This window comes from Lactuca sativa, chromosome 7 (assembly GCF_002870075.4).
Source record: "Lactuca sativa cultivar Salinas chromosome 7, Lsat_Salinas_v11, whole genome shotgun sequence".
NCBI lineage: Eukaryota > Viridiplantae > Streptophyta > Magnoliopsida > Asterales > Asteraceae > Lactuca > Lactuca sativa.
In genome coordinates, this window is record NC_056629.2 from 130,457,973 (window position 1) to 130,481,131 (window position 23,159).

The window sequence follows — 23,159 nt, forward strand, 5'->3', positions numbered from 1 at the left end:
TCCTGTCCCTTGATGGCAAAAACTAGAAATGGGATCTCCTTTCCCGATGGATCCCTGAATTCCATAAGAATCGGGGTCTAGACGATCCCCAATCTGTCCTGAAACTATCCCGGCCTTAAAGGCCTCAAGATGACTGTCCATGAGCTCCACAATGGCCTCTCTAACCGAATCGAAAATCACTGGAGTCTGATCAATGATGTTGCGCATGATCTCTGCAGAAATGAAATCCCTCATCTGATCATCAAGTTGCCCGGCACTAGAGCCTGAGCCAGATCCCTCCCCGGCACCTGAACTGCCAACTGATATCTCGCGCAACGTCACCATGCTGAAAATATAACAATTCCTGATCAATTTACACACTACTGCTGAGGGATCTCTGACACGCTCTACTAGTTCCCTGGTTTTGCCTTGGCCCCTCTTGAATCGAGTACGGATCCTCTGCTTTCAGTTGTATGGGCCCATACTTCCTTCCACATCTATCCGTACTTTCCTCAAGAGTTACCTCAACTCCACCAAGTCCTCTTTTCTCTACTACTAATCTCTGCTACTCTCATCCTAGGCTTGCCCTAGGGAACCTCTGACTCTACCCAAATAGTCCTTAGCTGCTGAAGGCCTCCTTGTAATGCCAATTAGCCACCACCTGAATACCATCACATGTGACGAGGCTTAGATAATCCTTCGAGTAAAAGACTCGTCCCTACAACGGTTGGACTCAGACAAGATCTGCGCAATAGGGCCAAATCCAGCACTCTGAGATTATTCAACCCTGCTCACATGCGATGTGACGTATTCACCTAATGGCTAACTCCCATCATTCAGAGTCCCACCAAGCACAAAGCATGCAGCATTCGGACACAGGAAACTACTCAAGCAATCTATTCTCATAACGAGAAACTATACTAGCATACAATGTTAATCTCATACTATCATGCATAACCTACACAGGCTATCCTACTGCTGTCTACTCAATACTAGCGTGAAATTTTTATCAAGCTGAAACACATAAAGCAGGCACATAAGGCATCATCCTAGATCCTTAGTCCTATTCTAGCATGTTGTTCTACTGAAACTGAAACTGATAATCATAATATAAACTTGTATGGGTAATTTGGGAGTACTTACTTGAGCTCGGCTGATTGCATGCACCACACCCTTTTTCTCTTTTCAAGTTATTTACTTTCTAAATATTCTTTCCGCTTTTTATAAAACTCTTTTCTTTTCTCAAACTCCTTTTTACCATAAATTTCTTTCAAAAATATTTTTCTTTTGAAAACCTTTTACCGTTTCCTTAGTTTGAGTCCAGACACACTCTCAAGTATGTCCGAATCCCTCAAACCAAGGCTCTGATACCAACTTGTAACGACCCAAAAATCATGACTAAAAATTTCTTTTTAAAACATTACTAAACCATATTTATAAAAACATATCATAAGTCATAACATAACTTTCGAGTATTAAATTCAAACATAATCTCATTATCAGAGTAAAACATTCCCCATGCTAACTGACTATGGTGTGTGCACTGCAACCTCTCCGAGCTCCTCTTTTGAAAACTGCATACCTGAAACCAAAACTGAAAACCATAAGCACGAAGCTTAATGAGCTCCCCTAATCTACCACATACCATACAATAACATATAAAGCACATACTGGGCCTTGCCCACTGCATCGGACCGAGGTCCGGACTAACTGGGGCCTTGCCCCCTGCATCGGACCGAAGTCCGGAAACTGACTGGGACCTTGTCCCCTGCATCGGACCAAAGTCCGGACTAACTGGGGCCTTGCCCCTTGCATTGGACCGAAGTCCGGACTAACTGGGGCCTTGCCCCCTGCATCGGACCGAAGTCCGGAAACTGACTGGGACCTTGTCCCCTGCATCGAACCGAAGTCCGGACTAACTGGGGCCTTGCCCCTGCATCGGACCGAAGTCCGAAACTAACTGAACATAACATAACATAAACATATCAACTAGCATGAACACACATATACTTCATACTGCATCGGGCCGTAGCCCGGAACACATAACACATAAATCCTGTCTGAGCCACGAAGGCATCAAACATACTAACTACTACATCAGATCAAAATCTGGAAACTACTGCTAGCTAAACGGGCCGGCATTGTGGCCTTAGACCCATTCCTACTGGAAGGAAACTCACCTGAACTATTGAGCTCCGCCGATAATCCTCTGGCTGCTAATCGATAATCCCCTGAGCCGCTGCTCCTCCAGCTCTCCGAGCTACCAATATCAATATGACACTTAGTCTGACAGTCCTCTAAAAGTCAACTAAGTCAACTCTGGTCAAAGTCAAAATCCTGGTCAAAGTCAACTTTCCAGGTCAACCCTACTCGCCGAGTCCATATGCTCAGGGTCCTTCTATTCACGACTCGACTCTCCGAGTCAGTCCATGACTCGCCGAGTCCAACGATTTCCGAGTCCTGACCTGTCCAACTCGCTGAGTCTCCACCCGACTCACTGATTCGAGTCTTAACTCGAAGGGTTTGGGGTTTCGCGACCTGACTCGCCGAGTCCACGAATAGACTCGCCGAGCCCAAGGCAATCTTCAACCAACTCGTCGAGTTGTTCTTCCAACTCGCTGAGTTCATGCCCAACTTCATCCGACTCGACGAGTTGTTCATCCCACTCTTCGAGTTCCTCCTCATCTTCATGCTACTCGCCGAGTCCATTCAAATCTACATACATGCAGAGGACTTTTGAGTCATGCATGGACTCCAAACTGTAGATCCACTCTTCTAAAGCCTATTCCTTACGTAAAGTGGCAAACTTTACGTGTAGCTAAGGAGATCTAGGCTCAAAACACTATAAACTAGGGTTTGAGACAAAGGGGCTTAACAATCAACCAATAGACTGATGCTTTATGATTCTCTAGGCCAAGATACACATAGATCTGAAGTAGCAACTTCAGATCTGGGCTTCTAACTCAAAATGGTTCATAAACTTGTCCTAAAAGCCCCAAATCTCATGATAAAGGTTGATCTATATGCAAAAGAGGGAAGGCAGTGACTCATTACCTTCAAATGTTCTGGAAGACCTCACAAACTCTGGATCTACTGCCAATCCTTGAATCCCCAATGGGTGCCTTCATCCTTCTTCCTTCAAATCACCCAAAATGGAAAGAAAGTTTGAATGAGCAACAATGGAGGCTTAGGGTTTCTGGTTCTGGACTATAGGGGCCGCAAATGAGCCCTAAGGAAGAGAATAAGATGCTTAAATAGGGTACCAATTCCCGAAATTAGGGTTTCCCAACCCAGACCAGACTCGTCGAGTCCACTTGCCGACTCGCCGAGTTGGTCACTTACTTTACACCCGGATCCCGCTCCGACTCACCGAGTTCCTCCCTGGACTCGCCGAGTCAACCCTCTTTAACTTAGGGTTTCTCCTTTCCTTTCTTGACCTTTCAGATTTCGGGTGTTACATATGAGTTGGGAGGTGCCGAGATCCCCCACCGAGATCAGGAGTTTTCTGGGGTTGGCTAGCTATTATCGGAGGTTTATCAAGGATTTCTCCAAGATTGCCGTTCCTCTCACCAGATTGACCGGGAAGGGTGTTGCTTTTATTTGGGGTCCCGAGCAGCAGACCTCGTTTGAGATTCTTCGTCAGAGATTATGCGAAGCCTCGGTGTTAGCCCTTCCGGAGGGAATGGAATATTTTGTGGTGTATTTTGACGCATCGATATCGGGGTTGGGTGTGGTGCTTATGCAGAGAGGGCACGTGATAGCATACGCATCGAGGCAGCTGAAGCCTCATGAGACGAGGTATCCCACCCATGATTTGGATTTGGGGGCTGTGGTGTTCGCCCTCAAAATTTGACGTCATTATTTATATGGGGTTCGGTGTACCATATACACGGACCACAAGAGTTTGAAGTATCTGATGGATCAGCCCAACCTGAATATGCGCCAGAGGAGATGGTTGGATGTGGTGAAGGATTATGATTGTGAGATCATGTACCACCCGGGCAAGGCTAACGTTGTAGCCGATGCCCTGAGTCGCAGGGCGGAGAGTGCCTCTATTCGAGATGTTTGTATGAGGATGACGGTAATGAATCCGGTGTTGGATACCATCCGAGAGGCCTAAGTAGAGGCTGTGAGACCGAAGAACCGCAAGAGGGAACAGGTGATTGGGCAGGTATCCGAGTTTGTTACCGATAGCCGAGGGCTTATGACCTTTCATGTTCGGATTTGGGTGCCATTTATGGGGGGGCACGTAGTATATTGATGGAGGAGGCACATAGATCGAGGTTCTCAATCCATCCCGAGGCAACTAAGATGTATTTGGACCTGAAGAGAGATTACTAGTGGCCCTGTATGAAGAGGGATGTTGCGTGGGTTGTTTTGAGGTGATTGACCTGTCGTCAAGTTAAGGACGAGCACCAACGTCCGCATGGGAAATTGCAGCCATTAGAGGTTCCCCAGTGGAAGTGGGAACACATTTCGATGGATTTCATCACCAAATTGTCGAGGACCGCGAGGGGTGTCAACGCAATTTGGGTGATTGTGGATCGACTAACGAAGAGCGCTTACTTTCTTACTATCAGTGAGAGCTCTTCTGCGATGAGGTTGGCAGAGATATATGTGAGAGAGGTGGTGTCGCGGCATGGAGTGCCGATCTCGATTGTGTCAGACCGAGATGTAGGTTTCACTTCCATGTTCTGGAAGAAGTTCCATGAGGAGTTGGGTACGAGGTTGCACTTCAATACCGCGTACCACCCACAGACAGATGGACAGAGTGAGCGGACGATGCAGACGCTCGAGGACATGCTTCGAGCATGTGTATTGGAATTCGGTGGAAGTTGGGATACATACCTACCTTTGGCTGAGTTTTCCTATAACAACAACCACCATTCGAGTATTGGTTATGCCTCCCTTTGAGCTGTTGTATGGAAGGAGGTGTAGGACCCCCATCTGTTGGGGAGAGGTAGGGCAACGAGTAATGGGTAACACTGAGATAGTGCTTTAGACTTCTGAGCAGATACAATAGGTCAGACAGAGGTTACTGGCAGCTCAGAGCCGCCAGAAGAGTTATGCGGATAGACGGCGATCCGAGCTCGAGTTCCAGGTTGGAGACTTTGTTCTCCTGAAGGTATCTCCTTGGAAAGGAGTGATCCGATTCAGGAAAAGGGGCAAGCTGGGGCCCCGGTACATTGGTTCATTTAGGGTGATTGCGAGGGTGGGCAGGGTAGTGTATCATTTGGAGCTACCTGCAGAGTTGATTCGGATACATGATACCTTCCACGTGTCCTAGTTGAGGAAGTGTATAGCCGATGAGACGGCAGTAGTACCGCTGGAGGATATTCAGGTGGATGCGAGCCTAAATTACGTTGAGAGACCAATCGCAATAGTGGATCAGAAGATCAAGGTTCTGAGGAATAAGGAAGTGCCCTTGGTTCAGGTCCAGTGGCAGCATCGGAGAGCGTCCAAGCTGACTTGGGAGCCGGAGTTGGAGATGCGGGAGCAGCATCCGGGGTTGTTTACGACATGAGACTTCGATGGCGAAGTCTGGTTCTAGTGGGGGAAAATTGTAACATTTTGAAATTCAAGTGCATCTCTTAAACCCTTCTTCTTTACCAAGTTATCAAGTTTAGGCCCTAAAGGAAAAATATGGCAATTAAGTACGCTGCGCGTACTCATGCGCTTATTTTGGACGCGAACTCACTTAGGTACGCTAGGCATACCAAGGTTACGCTAGGCGTAGCTGGCCCAGATGCAAAACCCTAAATGTGACTTGAGGACTATAAAAGGAATGATATGGTCTTTTCCCCAGCCACCATTCCACAGAGAGAAACCCTAGGAGAGCAATATCATCGTTCTAAAGCTTGTGTGTGAGTGTTCTTGAGCTAGAAAGTGCCTTTGTGTGATAGTGAAGAAGAAGAGGAGGTTCTTGTGGAGGCTAGAAGTTGGAGTACAAGCTTGGATCTGAGTTCTACAGAGGGTGGAGCTTCACTTGGAGGTAAAAAGCTCAAAGCTTTCCTTACCATTTTTGAGTTGTGCTTCATGGACCAATTTTTTGGTTTTTTGGTCCCAAGGTGGAAACTTTATGAGCAAATGGTCTCCATAAGCTTAGATTTGCCCTATTTCAGAGTAGTATGAGTTGTGGGTTCATAAAAATCCAATCTTGGACGTTAAGATTAAGTCATGCATGAGATTAGGGCTTAATGAGGAAGAGGTTATATGTTTGAAGTGAGTGATGACCTTTACAGCCATGCAAAGGCTTAAAGGTTTCGACTTTATGGCTTAAGAGACATTAGAGAGCTTAGATCTGAGATATGAGCCTAGGTCTTAATCATTTCAGACTAAAAATGAAGGAAGTATGAAACTGGGACTTACGATGGGCTTAATCCCAGTACGCGTCGCGTAAGGGGTCAAGTTCCCCGATTCTGGATTGTCGGTGTACGCCTCGCGTACAGGAGGTGGTACGCCCCGCGTACTGCCTTCTGTTGACTTTCGTTGACTTTTAGGGTTTTGGTCAACATTTGGACTTTTGAGTCAAGGAAGGGTAAAATGGTCTTTTACCCTTCTGTGGAATTATATGAAGGGTTTAATCTAGCCTTTGAGAGCCGTTGTTTATTTGAGGAATTGGTCTATGTGGTTAGGCGGAGGCTAGATCAGTATTCCGAGTTTGAGATTATCCAAGATACCCGAGGTGAGTCTTCTCACTATACATTACCTAGAGTGGTATCTATGTGCAGACCGGAGGGTCTTATGTGTTACGTGTGTGTTTGAGATTATGTGTCTTGTGATATATGTATGCTATATGTTATATAGACCGGACTGGAGAGTCCAATGATATAGACCGGACCGAAGAGTCCAACGATATAGACCAGACCGAAGGGTCCAATGATTCAGACCGGACCAGAGGGTCCAACGAGCTGTGACCAAACCAGAGGATCCAACGAGCTACGGGACTGGAGGGTCCTGCTGAGACACATCGACCAGAGGGTCATACCCAGTTGTAGCCTCGAGTGGCATATGTGTTGTATGTGGTATTTTGGGGAACTCACTAAGCATTATGCTTATAGTGTTTTGGTGTGATGTATTTCAGGTACCAGTGAGGATCGCGGGAAGGCGCCGGCAAGAATTGTACACACTGACTGAGGATTGTATTTTGTGATCTTGGGATATGTTTTATGATAATGACATTTGATGAACATGAGATTTGAGAATATTATATGAGCTTTATGTTGTTTAAAAATGAAAAAAAAATTTAAAACTTTTATGTCGTTACATAATCAGACTGGGGAACTTGACGAGTTCAGAGAGGGACTTGACGAGTTGATTCATTTTGTCCCAATTCATTTTAAGGTAGAACTCGACGAGTCTATGAAGGGACTCGACGAGTTGATTCTCCAAATCGCGACTATGAGTAGCCAGGGAACTCGGCGAGTCAGGGGGATGACTCGACGAGTTGGATCGTGATTTTAGGGTTTTTTATTCATAGAACTCGACGAGTTGAGTCAACCCAGAGCGTTGACTTTGAACATAATGTTAACTTTTATCAAGGTCATTTTACCCTATGAAGGAGTATCAGATTTTGACTAAGTGTTATTGTGATAATGATAGTCGGGGAGTCGTTGGAGCAGCCGTCGGAGATTCCTCACCACGAGATTTCACAGTCAGCTTTGCGAGGTGAGTTTCCTTCAGTAGGAATGGGTTGAAGGCACCAATGTCGGCCCGTGTTTATGATTAGTAGCTAAGTGTGGGCAAGGCCCATATCTTGGACTTATTTATGTTTAGGACTTATTTATGTTTAGTAGCTAAGTGTGGGCAGGGCCCGTATCTCAGACTTGTTAGGATTAGTAGCTAAGTGTGGGCAGGGCCCGTATCTTAGACTTGTTATGATTAGTAGCTAAGTGTGGGCAGGGACCGTATCTTAGTATTATCTGAGTTTGATTATGAAATGGTAGATTAAGGTATACCTGTTGTCTGTGTGATACTTGCATGCATGTGTAGATAGCGGAGCATGGGCGAGGCACGTACCTCCTAGCCAGCTGAGTATGGGCGAGGCCCGTATCTCATAGATAGCTGAGTGTGGGCGAGGCCCGTCTCTCATAAGTTAGCCGAGTGTGGGCGGGGGCCCGTATCTCCTTGAGTGTGGGCGAGGCCCTTATCTCCTAGCTGCATGTTATATGTTACGTGTATGGTATGTGGTAGTTTGGGGAGACTCACTAAGCTTCGTGCTTACAGTTTTCAGTTTGGTTTCAGGTACTTCCGGTAGCAAAGGGAAGAGCTCGGGATGACTGCACTGCACACACCACAACATTTTAGCCTGGGAGAATTTACTCTGATATTTTGATATATGACTTGGATACGGTGTTTTGACATGGTGTTTTGAGATATTACCACTTATGTTTTTTTATGTGATGATTGGATTACTATGATTTTATAATGATTTAAAACGAAAATTTTGGACCATATTTTTGGGGTGTTTCAGAATCTCGCGTCATGAGAATAGTAAAATCAGAAAAATTATTTTTTGCAGAAAAATTATTTTTTGCAGAAAAATTACTTTTTGCGCTTACTTTTTTGGGTTTTTACCCCACAAAAAGGATCAATTAACCTAAAGCAATTAAATTAACAACTGAAATATTCATTCCCGGGCAACGACGCCAAAAACTTGATGTGCACAAAAATATACTTATCTAACTTTAAATTTATAACCTAACTACTTAACTACTAATGCACCTATAGGCAGTTTACCAAGTCAATTTATAGTACAGTAAAGTAAGTTGGATATCGAACACAGAGAACGGATTCAGTATACTAAAATAACTACTAAAGATTAATCTAAAAGCAAAAAATAATTAAAAAGGGTTTTTATCTGATTTTGCAAGTTCAGACTAACTTAAGCACTCAACTAAATACGATTGTATTCAAGATATTAAAAACACTTTCGTTTAGTTTCAAATCGACCTTTTTCCTATGGTTAGGTCTTATTTATGGATTAATGAAGTTGGTTACCAATTTATATGTAATTAGCAATCTTGGTCCAATCTACTAATATTTTTATCAATTCATGTACTACTATGTAATGGTCATACACAAGCAACCACATAATTGATTAATAATGATAATTGAGCTATGTAAGATATATCTAGATAGTTTTTTATGGTCAAGACAATTAATCAAACACAATTATGATCAAATTATGTTCTCCAACACATCTAAAGTTGTTACCTTTATCACTTAATCTAAGATGTGGTTAATCATAGCTCTAGCAATTTAATAGTCACTAAACTACTAGGCAAGCAAGTTCATGTAATTTAATGGTCACTAAACTACACTTAAACTTGAATTATAGAAAAACTATCAAAACTTTAACATCCTAAATAATAATAATCAAACACATGCATAAATCAAATTCATATAATCCATAAAATAAGAAAACTAGCACATAGTATTAGGTTTCCTCTAACTAAACGGAAGTCTACTATATTAGCTACTCATGGCAGAAAGTAAACACATTAGATCATAAGAATTCAACATGATTGAATTAATGCAAACCGAATGTGATGTGTAGTTGGTAATGCAAACTGAATAATATCTTTTATTATTCAAACGGAAATATATAAAGTTATAATTTACGAGTAGGTTATGCATTGGTATTACGTAAATGCATCAGTAAGATGTTATAAAACGTAGTGTCATGTATGATTTGATGAGTAAAAGATACAGTTATAGATACAGTTATATAGTCAAATTTTATTCATTCATTTTTCCTTAACGAGAAAAGTGATATCTTTGGGGCCCTCGGTGATTTGGTGTTGACATTATAGTGATGGGCTCAGTCAGGACTGAATCGATATGCTTAATTGGTAGTCTAATGACGTCGTCACAAATCGGGAAATCTAGAAACAAAATCTTAGATAATGAGATTTATTATAATACATGTCTCGTGTCCATATGATATCTTGAAGAACGAAGTAATTGTTGATCACTTATCTTAGCGCTAATGTCTGATTAGATCAAAGTTCGATAGTTGCTTTAGAAAGCATACTTTGTTGTTTGATTTAGAAGTTATACTTGCAATTGTAGTTATGGACTTATCCAGGGAGACTATTGGATTAAGGTGTTTAAGATCATAACTAAATTGGTATATACTTAAATTGAAAGCAAAGTCATTTTTGTGTTGCCTTCAGAATTAGTAATTGTGTAGAATGACATTTGGAGAGAGATGTTGATTTATTGATTTATTATATGATTAATAAATAGTAATAAATGATTTTTAATATATTATTTGATTAATATATTAATTATAAATAATATTATTTAATTAATAATTAATCACAAATTAATTGGATTATTTAAAAATGCAAGGACTTATGTTATAATTGATCAATAGTTGAACAAGAAGGCATTCTAGAACCTTCCAGTTTTGGAGGGTATCTTAGGGTTTCTGAAATATTCCTTATAGATAAATAAGGGATTGAGTAATTGTCTAATTTGAAATATTAATATTATATTCAAATTAGGGTTTCTAGGGTTCCTTGTATCAACTAGACCTCTTGCCTATTGAATTTCGTTCCTCTCGTTCTCACAAGCTAAGAGCTAAAATTTTGCTCTCTCATCTCCTCTCTCTCCTCAAGTCTTCTTGTTACTAGAGTTTGGATACAAACCATTAAAGGCACCAAGCTTTTGGTGTTTGCTTTCCAACATTTCAAGAAAGGAATTGTTGGTGTGATTATTTGCTACAATAATCAAGATGTATGTAAACCGTATTGTTTCTTGTAATTTCGAAATACCTAGGGTTTGCTAAGGTTCTTGATGTTCATAGTTTATTGTTATCAGTTAGATAAAACATAGATCATTTATAGGTTACATGTGAACTTAACGGTTAAATTTCATTTCATATATAATTTTATATCCTATAAAACTTATCAGTTTCTTGGACATTCTCATATCTCATGGAAACTAAAAACAGGTGACCATCTCCAGATCTTCTACTGAAGCGGAATATCGCTCCATGACAGCGCTGACATGCGAGCTTAACTGGTTAAAAGGTCTTATGTATAGTCTTGAAGTGAGTCACCCTCGTGCGATGAACTTACATTGTGATAATCAGTCTGCTTTCTATCTGGCAGAAAATCTCTTGTTTCATGAAAGGTCAAAACACATCGAGGTGGATTGCCACTTCTTGAGAGATGTTATACTAGATTGTACAATTAATTCATCTTATGTTCCTACTACGAGTCAATTGGCAGGTATCTTTAAGAAGGTCTTGGGTCAAAAAACAGTTTAGTTTTCTTCTATGCAAGTTGGTCCCTTTTATATGTTGTTTTTTCTAGTTTAGTTAAAGTACAAAATGACTGTTATTATAAAAAATAATTACCGACTAATTAGATTTAACAATAAAAACAAAATTCTCAATTATAACCATGGAATACCCATGTAACATTTAATAAATCCATCTATTTAATTTTAGGTAGATTTTTTATTTAATTAAAATATCAAAATAAAAAAATCAATGAATCCGAAGTTAACGGATGACTCAAGCATGGCCCACTTATCCATCCCATCTCAACCACACCACCACTTTCTCTTTTCGATTTCTCTTCAATAACTCCTGATAAACTAAAATCCCGTGATAAAATAAAAAATAAAAAACTAGTAAATAAAACGAAAGCGACACTTAAAATTAAAAAAATGATAAATAAATATGGCAGGTGCCTCCGTGGCGTAACTGAACTCGAATATTCAACCAAATTTCAATCACTCATTTCAAATCCGCCAAACAGTACACTCACGTCATCTACCACTTCGCCAATGATAAGCAAGATAGCTTATAGCATTCCACTTTAAACGCAATGATAAGCAGATGTACATATTATTTTGATAAGACCAGTAGAAAATGGTAGACTCTTCTGCCAAAATACGCATCGAAGATCGCGAGACTAAGTCCCCCCACCCCAACTTTCTCTTTTCCTTCTCTCTCTCTTTCTATCTTCTTCGCATCCTTGGAAATTTATACATTGGACTTTTGCTGAAAACCCTAGAAATACAGCTTATTTTGTTGGGTTTAGGTGCTTTGATCTCGGTTTTTGGGACTTTGTTGATGATAATTTGTTTCAATGTCGTCACTGAGTAGAGAATTGGTGTTTCTCATACTTCAATTTCTCGAAGAGGAGAAGTTTAAGGAGGCTGTACACAGGTATCTCTCTCTTTCAAATATATATCTCCTCAGGTGATGTGTAAATTTCAAGGAAGAAATTGTTTAAATCGTTTTTGTGTTTTTTATTATAGTTTGTTTGTGAGGTTCAATTTGTCTGGATGTACTTGTTTCGCTGTTGCGACCTCTGTTTCCATTTCGAGATATAATGAGTAACAAAAACGTAAATTCTCACCCGAACTTTTTGGATTCTGTATTTGACGAATATCGAAGCTTGAACTATGCACGGATTGGTAATCGGAGTTTTTGACTGGTTTATTGTGTGCTTTTGTGGGGAAATGTTGGATGGGTTTATCAATTAGATTTTCGTGTTACCTATTTTGCGATGAAGCTAGATTCTAGCGTTAAATCAGTGTGATTAGATGTTTATTACAGTTAACGTGTTTATGTAGGCTTGAACAAGAATCTGGATTTTACTTTAATGTTAAGTATTTTGAGGAGAAAGTCCATGCTGGTGAATGGGATGAAGTTGAGAAATACCTGTCTGGATACACCAAGGTTGACGATAACCGATACTCAATGAAGATTTTCTTTGAAATCAGAAAACAAAAGTATCTTGAAGCTCTTGATAGGTAAGACTTGACTGAATCCTTCCTGTTGAATATGGTGATTGATATGTTAATCTAAGTTGAGACTACCTACAAATGATTGTACCTGACTTTACTAGGCAAGACAAGCCAAAGGCAGTTGAGATATTGGTAAATGATCTGAAAGTCTTCTCAACATTCAATGAAGATTTATTTAAGGAAATTACACAGCTCTTGACACTTACAAATTTCAGGTAATGTGCTCCTTTTGCCTAAAGTTTCCTGTTTATTATGATTTATTGTTCATTTACTAATTAAACTTTTCGATTACAGGGAAAATGAGCAGCTATCCAAGTATGGTGATACTAAAACAGCTCGTAGCATCATGTTAGTAGAGCTTAAAAAGCTAATAGAAGCAAATCCCCTTTTCCGAGAAAAGCTTGTTTTTCCTACCTTGAAGTCATCAAGATTGAGGACTCTGATTAACCAAAGGTAAGAAGACTTCATTTATCTGTTAGTTGTTTAAATTGGAATTACAATAATGATTTTGTGCTCTATGATCTATCCAGTTTAAATTGGCAACACCAGTTGTGTAAGAATCCAAGGCCAAATCCAGATATCAAGACTTTATTCATAGACCACTCATGCACACCTGCAAATGGCAGTATCGTACCTACACCTGTCAATCTTTCACCTGCTGCAGTCACGAAACCCAGTGTTTATACATCGCTTGGTGCACATGGTGTATGATGCCTTTTTTATATTAATGACCTTCTTGCCCCTAGGTTATGTACTCTTCTAAGTTCTAATCAATTGCTTTCATGAAATTACATTTCAGCCCTTTCCCCCTACTGCAGCCAATGCAAATGCTAATGCTTTAGCAGGTTGGATGGCAAATGCTGCTGCTTCTTCTTCTGTCCAGGCAGGTGTTGTTTCTGCATCATCTTTAGCTGCTCCACCAAATCAAGGTTAGGTAGTTTATTTGTTCCTCTTTTGCCCTTAATGGGAAAAGCAATAGAAACTTAGTATTTTTCTTATGTGATCCAGTATCCTTTTTGAAACGTGCTGCAACGCCCCTTACAACACTTGGTATTGCGGAGTATCAGAGTCCTGATCATGAACAATTAATGAAACGTTTGCGGCCTTCACAGCCTGTTGAAGAGGTAACACTAACATTAAAGAACATCTGCATATTCCATGTCTTATTGCATGAATTCCCATGAAATTTATCATTTATACCACACATATCTTCAGGTTACATATCAATCTACACGACAACAAGTTTCATGGTCCATGGAGGACTTGCCTAGAACCGTAGCCTTTAGTATGCATCAAGGATCAACTGTAACAACCATGGATTTTCATCCTTCTCATCAAACATTGCTTCTTGGTATATATATGGTGGTTAATTGTATTTGTATCCCCTCTTGAAATGAATAATGTGTGTGTTTTTTTTTTCTTACTTTTTAATTTCAATCTTCTAGTTGGATCTGTGAATGGTGACATCACGATTTGGGAAGTTGGTTCGCGTGAGAAACTGACATCAAAATCGTTTAAAATATGGGACATGTCAACTTGCTCTTTGTCCTTTCAGGTTTGACTATATTTTGGAGACCATTGACCTCTCATGTCTTGTTATTATTGAATGTAAATACTCACAGTCCTTTGTTGTGCAGGCCTCATTTGCCAAAGATGCACCCATGTCTGTGAACCGTGTTAAATGGAGTCCAGATGGAAATATTATTGGTAGGTATGTTTTTATTTTCTTAAAATTGTAGGTCTTAAGTTAATAATTGTGTTGCCACATTGTCACAGGTGTGGCTTTCAGTAAACATTTAATCCATTTATATGCTTATGGTGCGCCAAATGATTTACGCCAGCAGTTAGAGGTGAGTTGACTTGAGATAATGCTGACATTTTGCCAGCTCAGCAAAGGAAAGTGATCATATTTTTGAAACTGCTATCTTTTATTTTTATTTTCATGCAGATTGATGCTCATGTTGGAGGTGTGAATGACTTGGCCTTTGCTCATCCAAACAAACAGCTGTGTGTTGTTACCTGCGGGGATGATAAGTTAATAAAGGTGTAAATGCTATAGTTTCTAGAACCTTGTATAATTTAATAAAAAACAAGAAAATATCTGTCTCTTTTTTTATTCTGGAAAGAAACTAACAGGGAAATGGATCAGGTGTGGGATTTAACTGGACGGAAACTATTCAATTTTGAAGGACATGAAGCACCGGTTTACTCTATATGCCCTCATCAGAAAGAAAATATTCATGTATGTCACTATATACATACATACATACACAGTTGATATCTACAAATTATCATTCAGCTGCAATTTTCATTTTTCAGTTCATATTTTCAACTGCAATTGATGGTAAGATTAAGGCATGGCTGTATGACAACATGGGATCTAGAGTTGACTATTCTGCCCCTGGTCATGGCTGCACCACTATGCTATACAGTGCTGATGGCAGTCGGTAATATAATTTGTTGAATACATTTATTTATTGATAAAAAATGCTCATTGCAAATTGGGATGCTCTTAACTGTTTTGTAACGCCTTGTTCCAGATTGTTTTCTTGTGGAACAAGTAAAGAAGGGGAATCTTTTCTTGTTGAATGGAATGAAAGTGAAGGAGCACTTAAGAAGACTTATACTGGTTTTAGAAAGAAATCAAGTGGTGGTGTTGCACATTTTGACACAACTCAGAACCACTTTTTGGCTGTTGGAGAAGAAAACCAAATAAAGTTTTGGGACATGGATAGTATCAATATTCTTGCTACCACAGATGCTGATGGTGGACTACCGGTTAGTAATAGTAAATTTCTTTTTCTTTTTCCACAATATTTTATTATATCAATACATATTTAAATGATTATTATTTCAGATTTTTCCACGCTTGAGGTTCAACAAGGAAGGTAATCTTCTTGCTGTTGCTACTGCTGACAATGGGATCAAGATTCTTGCAAATGCTTCTGGCTTGAGGTCTGTAAGAGCAACTGAAGCCCCCCCGGCTTTTGAAGGATCAAAGTCTTCAGTTGAACCAACTGCAATTAAGGTGTGTGTTGTGTTAACTGATTTAACATTTTTGTTAATGTGATATTTATCAAGTAGTTCATGTTCTATGATGGATCAGATACCTACCTCTTCTGCTATTGCTACTGCTAGTGCTGTTAACTGTAAAGTGGAGAAAACCTCACCTGTCAGACCTTCCAACTTTCTCGTGAGTCAACTATACTTCACTTCCTTCTCCTCCCCAAAAAAAAACATAAATACGTATCCAATATGTTTATAGCATACTTTTTTTTATTGCAGCATTGTAATTTGAAAATTCGTCCAAATTATAGCATTGTAATTTGAAGTACAATGCTATAATTGGATAGAATTCTCATACTACAATGCTTTAATAAGAAAAAATAAAAGGCACAGTGTTGTAATAGAAAGAAATGAAAGTATAATGCTAGAATACACAAATAAATCCCCTTGTTTATCATATCATATTACTTTCATTTGTTTCTATTACAACGTTGTACTTTTAAAATCTACCCAATTATAGCAATGTCATCCAAAATACATAGCAGTTTTCGCAACTATATTTTGGTAAAGTTTTCAAAGTATAATGTCCTAATAAGAAAAAAAAATTGGAAGTATAATTGGATATAATTTTCATACTAAAATGCTTTAACAAGAAAAAACTGAAAGTACAATACTGCTGCAGAAAAAATGAAATTATGTAGCCATTTTTTGCATTTAGCCCTAGAAAGTTATACAAGTGGTGATTCTTGTGCATCTTGGTTGATCTTATGTTATGTTCAGAATGGTGATTCTGTGGGCCAAAGCTTAGAAAAGGCAAGGAATCTGGATGATGTAACTGATAAGATGAAACCATGGAAGTTGACAGAGATTGTTGATGCCGCCAACTGCCGCCTAGTCACCATGCCAGACAGCTCAGACGCCTCCAATAGGGTATAATAAGAAAAAAAATTCATGATAATTTTGTTGCATGCAAGATGACAAGATAACTATGTGTGTGCAGGTTGCTCGACTTCTTTATACAAATTCTGGAGTTGGGGTTGTAGCCCTTGGATCAAATGGTGTTCAAAGGCTGTGGAAGTGGGCTCGCAGTGAACAAAATCCAACTGGAAAAGTATTGCCATTAATTACACTATTCATCATTTTGTTATCTATTATTTCTTTAGGGTTAGGGTTAAATACAAGAAATAGCAATCTACTTCTTTGAAAATCTATCCAGTTATACTATAGCAATGTCATCCAAACACAACAATTTTCACTGCTATGATTTCATATATTTTAAAGAAAAAAAAGATGGATGGATGTACAATGTTGTAATAGAAAAAAAAATGAATGTAGGATGCTATAATAGACAAGTACACAAAAGTACATTGCTATTGCTTGCATTGAGTGTATTTAATTATTATCATCATTATTTAATGTTTGATGATTATTAATTTGTTGTGATGTTTAAAGGCCACTGCCAATGTTATTCCACAACATTGGCAACCAAACAGTGGTCTTCTTATGACAAATGATGTGACAGGTGTGAACCTTGAAGAAGCAGTTCCATGCATAGCACTCTCAAAGAATGATTCTTATGTGATGTCTGCTTCAGGTGGGAAAATTTCATTGTTCAACATGATGACATTCAAGGTATATGTAAAAACTATCTTTAAAATATATTCAATTATGCACATCCTAATTTTTTTTTATTTTTTTTAGGTTATGACAACATTTATGCCACCTCCACCTGCTTCAACCTTCCTAGCATTTCATCCTCAAGATAACAATATTATTGCTATTGGTATGGAGGATTCAACAATTCACATATACAATGTTCGGGTGGATGAGGTGATTATTTATTATAACTATAATTATTTTGTTTTTGGGTCATTGAAATAATGTTCCCAATTGGTTATGGCTTGTTAGGTGAAATCGAAGCTAAGAGGTCATCAAAAGAGGATAACTGGTCTTGCTTTTTCTACCCATTTGAAAATATTGGTTTCATCGGCTGCTGATGCTCATGTGAGCTTCTTCCCTTTTAAGTACTTGAGATCGATTGTTGTTTGTAAGGTTAAATGCAGGATATGAAATTTGACTATACTATGTAGATTTGTTTTTGGAGCATTGATTCATGGGAAAAGAGGAAAATGGTACAAATACAACTACCTCCTGGTAAGTCGCCTACAGGTGACACTCGAGTCCAGTTCCACTCGGATCAGACACAATTGCTGGTATCCCACGAAACACAGTTGGCACTATACGATGCTTACAAGATGGAACACATCCGTCAGGTACAAATTTCAAATTATCTACCTTGAAACCCTATGTTTCTAAGATTAAGGGTTTAGTATGATATAACTATTATGTCTTGTGAATACATGTGTTGCAGTGGGTCCCTCAAGACAACCTTTCGGCACCTATATCTTACGCTGCATACTCATGCAACAGTCGCCTAGTCTATGCTTCCTTTTGCAATGGCAATATCGGTGTATTTGATGCTGACAACTTAAAACTAAGATGTCGCATTGCCCCTTCTGTATATATACCACTACCACCATCACTATCAAACGGGTAAGAACATCGGATCTTAACCACAGTTAGTTAGTCAGTTCCTGGGTTGCAGTATGCGAGTTTCAGTTCTAATATGTGGGCCAGCCACCTAATGGTAGATGTTTCTAGGACAAGACAAGACAAGACAGTGTGGACCAGGGCAGGGGTTGCTAGAAGAATAACCATTTTGTCTGTTTTATGTTTTTTTTTTTTTGCAGAAATCAAGGACCGTACCCGGTTGTGGTGGCAGCGCATCCGCAGGAGCAAAATCAGTTTGCGGTGGGAATGTCAGATGGAGCTGTTAAGGTAATAGAACCTTTGGAATCCGAAGGAAAATGGGGTGTAAGTCAACCTGACGAGTAGAATACGGTTATATAGATTTTTATTGTTATTATTATTATTTAAGGTAGGAATGTGGCGTGTTTATAATAATCTTCAATCTCTGTAGCGGTTGATTAATTTTATGAATTTATTCATTAATCAAAAGTATAATGCCTGTTTTACTCGTAATTCTTTTATGTGTATATGGAATGTGTATGAATTGTGATGATCGAAACCTTCCCAGTCAAGAATGATGTAATGGACTCTAGTTGTTTTTGGAACGATTCTTGAAGTTTGTTAGTTTTTAAAAACATGGATAAAACAATTCTTAAAGTTTGTACAGGATTGAAATCATTTTAATCTAGTAAAAAATAGAGATTATATGCACAATTTATGATGTTTTTACAATTTTTTATAAATTAAAAAATAATGAATGATATGACAAATATTAGTGTAAACAAACTTTTTATTAAACAAATTGTTTAATGTTTTACAATATCTTACATACGAAAATTAAATACATAATATGAAAATTAAGTACAAAATCTAAATTATTCCTAATAAAGCCCCCAAAATATTACAAATAAAATAGAAGACCATAGAAATATTATGAAGCCTCTTCTTTTAGAAAAAAAAAATCCACAAAAGAAAGCTCTTCAAGAATCTGTCAATAACTAATCAAGAAATATTTAAGACTGATTTTAGATTTAGATGATAATTCAAAAAAAAAAAAAAAAAAAAAAAAAAAAAAAAACTATTGCTGAAGATGAATTAAGAAAAGATAGTCATTTGTGAGTTTACTTGTCATGTCCAAATGATGATGTCTTTAACAAATAAAGTCGAAGCAATAATTTAGAAAACCTATTTGATTCAAATGAACACAACAATTGATCAAATGATGCATTCTCTTTTGATTTAATTGCTAGACACGATCTCACCAATTGAAGATTTTTCTACATGTGACAAAAGAATTACTATTGAAAATTCTTCAAAATATAAAAATGTTATCAATAATAGACAAGACCATCACTACTACTATTATAAGATTTCATTTTGACTTATATATGACAACTTTTATTATTAGTGTTACGAGTATTAATAGCAAAGACCTTAATTATCATAATTTTTCATCTGTCAACTTTATGAAGCAACTATCCAAAGACATCATAATGCATAAAAACGACACTTGTATTATGAGTGTTACAAGAATTAATAGCAAAGACCTCCACCACCACAAATTTCTATCTTGTCAACTTTATGAAACTACTATTCAAACAGGGGCGGAGCTTCAACATTTGATTCGGGGGGGACAAATATATAATATGTATAAAACTTGGTAAGCAGGGGGGGGGGGGGGCAATTTCAAAATTTTATATTTTTGGGTATAAAATTAAACTATAAGGGCTATTTAGAACCAAAAAATCAGGGGGGGGGGGGGGGGGGCACAGCCCCCCATTGGCCCTAATAATGCTCCGCCAAAAAATCAGTGAGAGGATGAATATGAAAGAGAGGAGAAAGGGTATCTTGCTCCAAAAACGGCTCTTCTAAGGTTTCTCCAAGGGGTGGTCGGAATCTAGAGCCTATGGGGTCTATTTATACTTGAGGCTAGCTAGGGTTTCAAGGTGGAAACTCTAATCCCTTAGCTTAGGGCCTAAGCAAGTCCATGGACCTCCTTACATTAGGCCCCTTAGATGAAAACTGCTAGATCCTTCTAGGATTTTCGGTCTAACCCTAATAAAGGTGATCCAATGGTCCAAAGCCTCAACTATCAAATAATTACAAAACAGCTCTTGTACTTTTAATCAGTTCCTTTAATCCCAAAATTAATTCCAAATTAGTTTCGGATTAAATACTAATTAATAATATGATTCCAAATTAATATATTATTCATATAATATATTAATAAATCATATATATGCCCCAATTTATTATTCTTAATAATAAATCAGCCTCTCTCCTCAACAGTCATCATGTCTAGTCACCAGTGTGAAGGCAACCTAAAAGGACCATGCTACTATCGGGTCAAGTACATCCCATTTATAGTTATGGGCTTAGACACCTAATCCAACAGTCTCCCACTTAGATAAGTCAAATAACTATAACTGCCAATGTAACTTCAAAATCCGATTAGCAATCTTAGCTCTCAATAGCCGTTGTCGAACTCTTACCTAGTCAATGACACGTCCTTTAGATAAGGGATCATATATTCCTCCATTCTAGATATCGCATGAACTGAGACATGGATTATAATCTTTCTCTTTTTTCATGTGTTGTTTCCCAATTTCCGATTTAAGATGACTGACAACAGACTACAATTAAACACATCAACTTAGTCCAGGCTTGGCCAAGCGCTTAGGGTGTCATCACTAAATCATTGAGGGGCCCACATATATCACTTTTATCCCACTTTTGGTAAAAGGAACAGATAAACGTCGACTCATATGCTTGCACTATTTACTCATCAAATCACACACAACAATCTGTTTTATAACATCATGTTCCTGATGCGTTTATGTATTATCAATGCGCAACTGACTCGCAAACAACAACTCATATCTCTTAGTTTCAAGAATATAAGATATTATCGTCTCACTAATCACTTGTGATAAAATCCATGAAGTGATTTAAGTGAGTGTGGGTTTGATCTAATACTCAAATCTTATTTCAGGAGTACTCATGAACACTGCAACAGACTTTTGTTATGTCTAAACACTTAGACAATCTACAGTCGAATACATGGAAGTCTTACCTCATTACCTACTTCTAAAGTATGTTTGACTGTGGATGTTTGAATAAGCTAGTTATTTTAGAAGTCAAAACATGTGAAGTGAAACACAAGAATAATCAAATCCAATATGGCCTTAAACTTTTGAGCAGAAATAAAACACCTTTTATTTAATCACCATATCAATTACACATTATTCATTGTATAATGTTTCGAATAATCAACTTAATACTTGAATTATAACAATATTCGTCCCATGCTCCAAGCATGTACATTATGTTTGCCTACGGTCCTAGCTTTGTGAAATAGATTAATTGAAAAGATTTCCAATGATGTTCATTTCCCAATTCCCAATCCTTATCACAAGTGTAAGAATACCAAATTCATGCCACTATTAGAATATGTTAGATTCTAACATTTCATGCAATGATCCTTTTGTAATTTCATAGCACTAAAGTCATCAAGACTTTGCCAATGAAATTACAAAGTGCTCTATTGAAGATTTTCACAAGACAACTCTATAGACATGAAGTCTCAAATTCAAATTACATTCCTTTGAACATCCTTCTTGCATAAAAGTTTCTAATCTACATAAATCCTTAATATCCAACTCCCATCATGGAAACATTTCCATATTTTCCATATGACAACACATTCTAAATAGAATCCTATCTATTCATAATAATGTCAATATGGTCCATCCATCACTATACTTCCAACTTCCCACAAGTAACCAATCCTTGGCGAACCTTAGATTGTACTTGATAGTTGTTTAACTTACTTTAGTCATATCTGATTCTTGTCCTTTTTCCCTCTTAACACTCTAGGCATTTGGAATAGACAGAATGGTTGAATATTACAGCATATGCAAACGATCCTATACCCGAAGCGTATGGGATACGATACATAATGCCTTACATAAAGACATGATACTTTACCAGTCTCTCGCTATAATATTGCTATGTATAGAATTCCTTTATGTTGAATCCTTTCAACATACCATTCATATATGTCCTTTGACTAAATTTGATTCAAATTTCTCGATCTAAGCTTTTAGATTTGAAATGAAGTATAAGTTCTTCTCCCTTAATTATAGCAAAACAACTTTTCAACCTCTTGCGAATTGAAACTTTTGTTTTCTATAATTAATATTGCTAACTCGCAATACTTAACATAATAATCATGCTCCCACTAACATGATGATTATATCCTTACCAGCATCACACTTATGCTCCCACTAGCTTTGACATGTATTCAGAACTCAGTTGGACTTCTAGAAATCAATACTTATTGACTATCTTACAAAAGTTCATATTTCTGATACGTGATGCTTCGATAAGACTTTGTCTAAGCTTCTCAAACTCATACACCTTTCCTTAGATAAATCATATGTGTGTAAACAATTCTTAGAACTTACATCAATAAGTCTTAAATGTTCAAACTATTTTCCTTTTCTCATAATTCGAACAATGAAGAGGGATGCCGTAATCATAATCGAATTCGAGAATGCAAATATCACAATCGCTATCTCCTTAAAAATTTCCTAGTGAAAGTGTTTTGTAACACCGTAAAAATTAAAACAATTTTTCACTTTTGAAAACACATTTTTAATTAAACAATTCGTTCACAAAAGGTTATAACATCAAGTTTTCAAATCACAATGTCTCCCAAGATCAAAATACATCCAATTCCCATATGTGTGTACGAATCAAGTCGGCGCCTTCCCGCGGTCATCACTGGTACCTGAAACACATAACAATGAACACTGTAAGCATAAGCTTAGTGAGTTTCCCCAAAATACCACAATAATCACATAATAGCCACT

General features: G+C 38.0%; 1 protein-coding gene across 2 annotated transcripts; it reads left to right on the forward strand.

Moving 5' to 3' along the window:
- The first annotated feature begins 11,827 nt into the window (after positions 1 to 11,827).
- LOC111894934 (topless-related protein 3) lies at positions 11,828 to 18,798 on the forward strand. 2 transcript variants are annotated; one of them, XM_042896611.1, is made up of 25 exons: positions 11,828 to 12,166; positions 12,577 to 12,756; positions 12,852 to 12,965; positions 13,045 to 13,203; positions 13,281 to 13,455; positions 13,550 to 13,679; positions 13,759 to 13,874; positions 13,966 to 14,101; positions 14,196 to 14,305; positions 14,388 to 14,457; positions 14,527 to 14,600; positions 14,699 to 14,794; positions 14,900 to 14,992; positions 15,070 to 15,197; positions 15,291 to 15,528; positions 15,608 to 15,778; positions 15,857 to 15,952; positions 16,537 to 16,686; positions 16,757 to 16,867; positions 17,209 to 17,388; positions 17,458 to 17,586; positions 17,665 to 17,760; positions 17,847 to 18,029; positions 18,128 to 18,309; positions 18,507 to 18,798. In XM_042896611.1, exons 1-25 carry the CDS (start codon positions 12,087 to 12,089, stop codon positions 18,649 to 18,651), a joined length of 3,342 nt encoding a protein of 1,113 aa, XP_042752545.1. In that variant the 5' UTR covers positions 11,828 to 12,086; the 3' UTR covers positions 18,652 to 18,798. The 2 variants fall into 2 exon arrangements, with proteins under 2 accessions (XP_042752545.1, XP_023746783.1); XM_023891015.1 differs by having other exon boundaries at positions 15,857 to 15,943.
- Positions 18,799 to 23,159: the final 4,361 nt, after the last annotated feature.

Coding starts and splice junctions, on each gene's coding strand:
- LOC111894934 (XM_042896611.1), top strand. CDS start 12,087: ATGTCGTCACTGAGTAGAGAATTGGTGTTTCTCATACTTCAATTTCTC. Junction 12,757..12,851: donor TATCTTGAAGCTCTTGATAG/GTAAGACTTGAC, acceptor TGACTTTACTAG/GCAAGACAAGCCAAAGGCAG. Junction 14,993..15,069: donor ATCAGAAAGAAAATATTCAT/GTATGTCACTAT, acceptor TTCATTTTTCAG/TTCATATTTTCAACTGCAAT.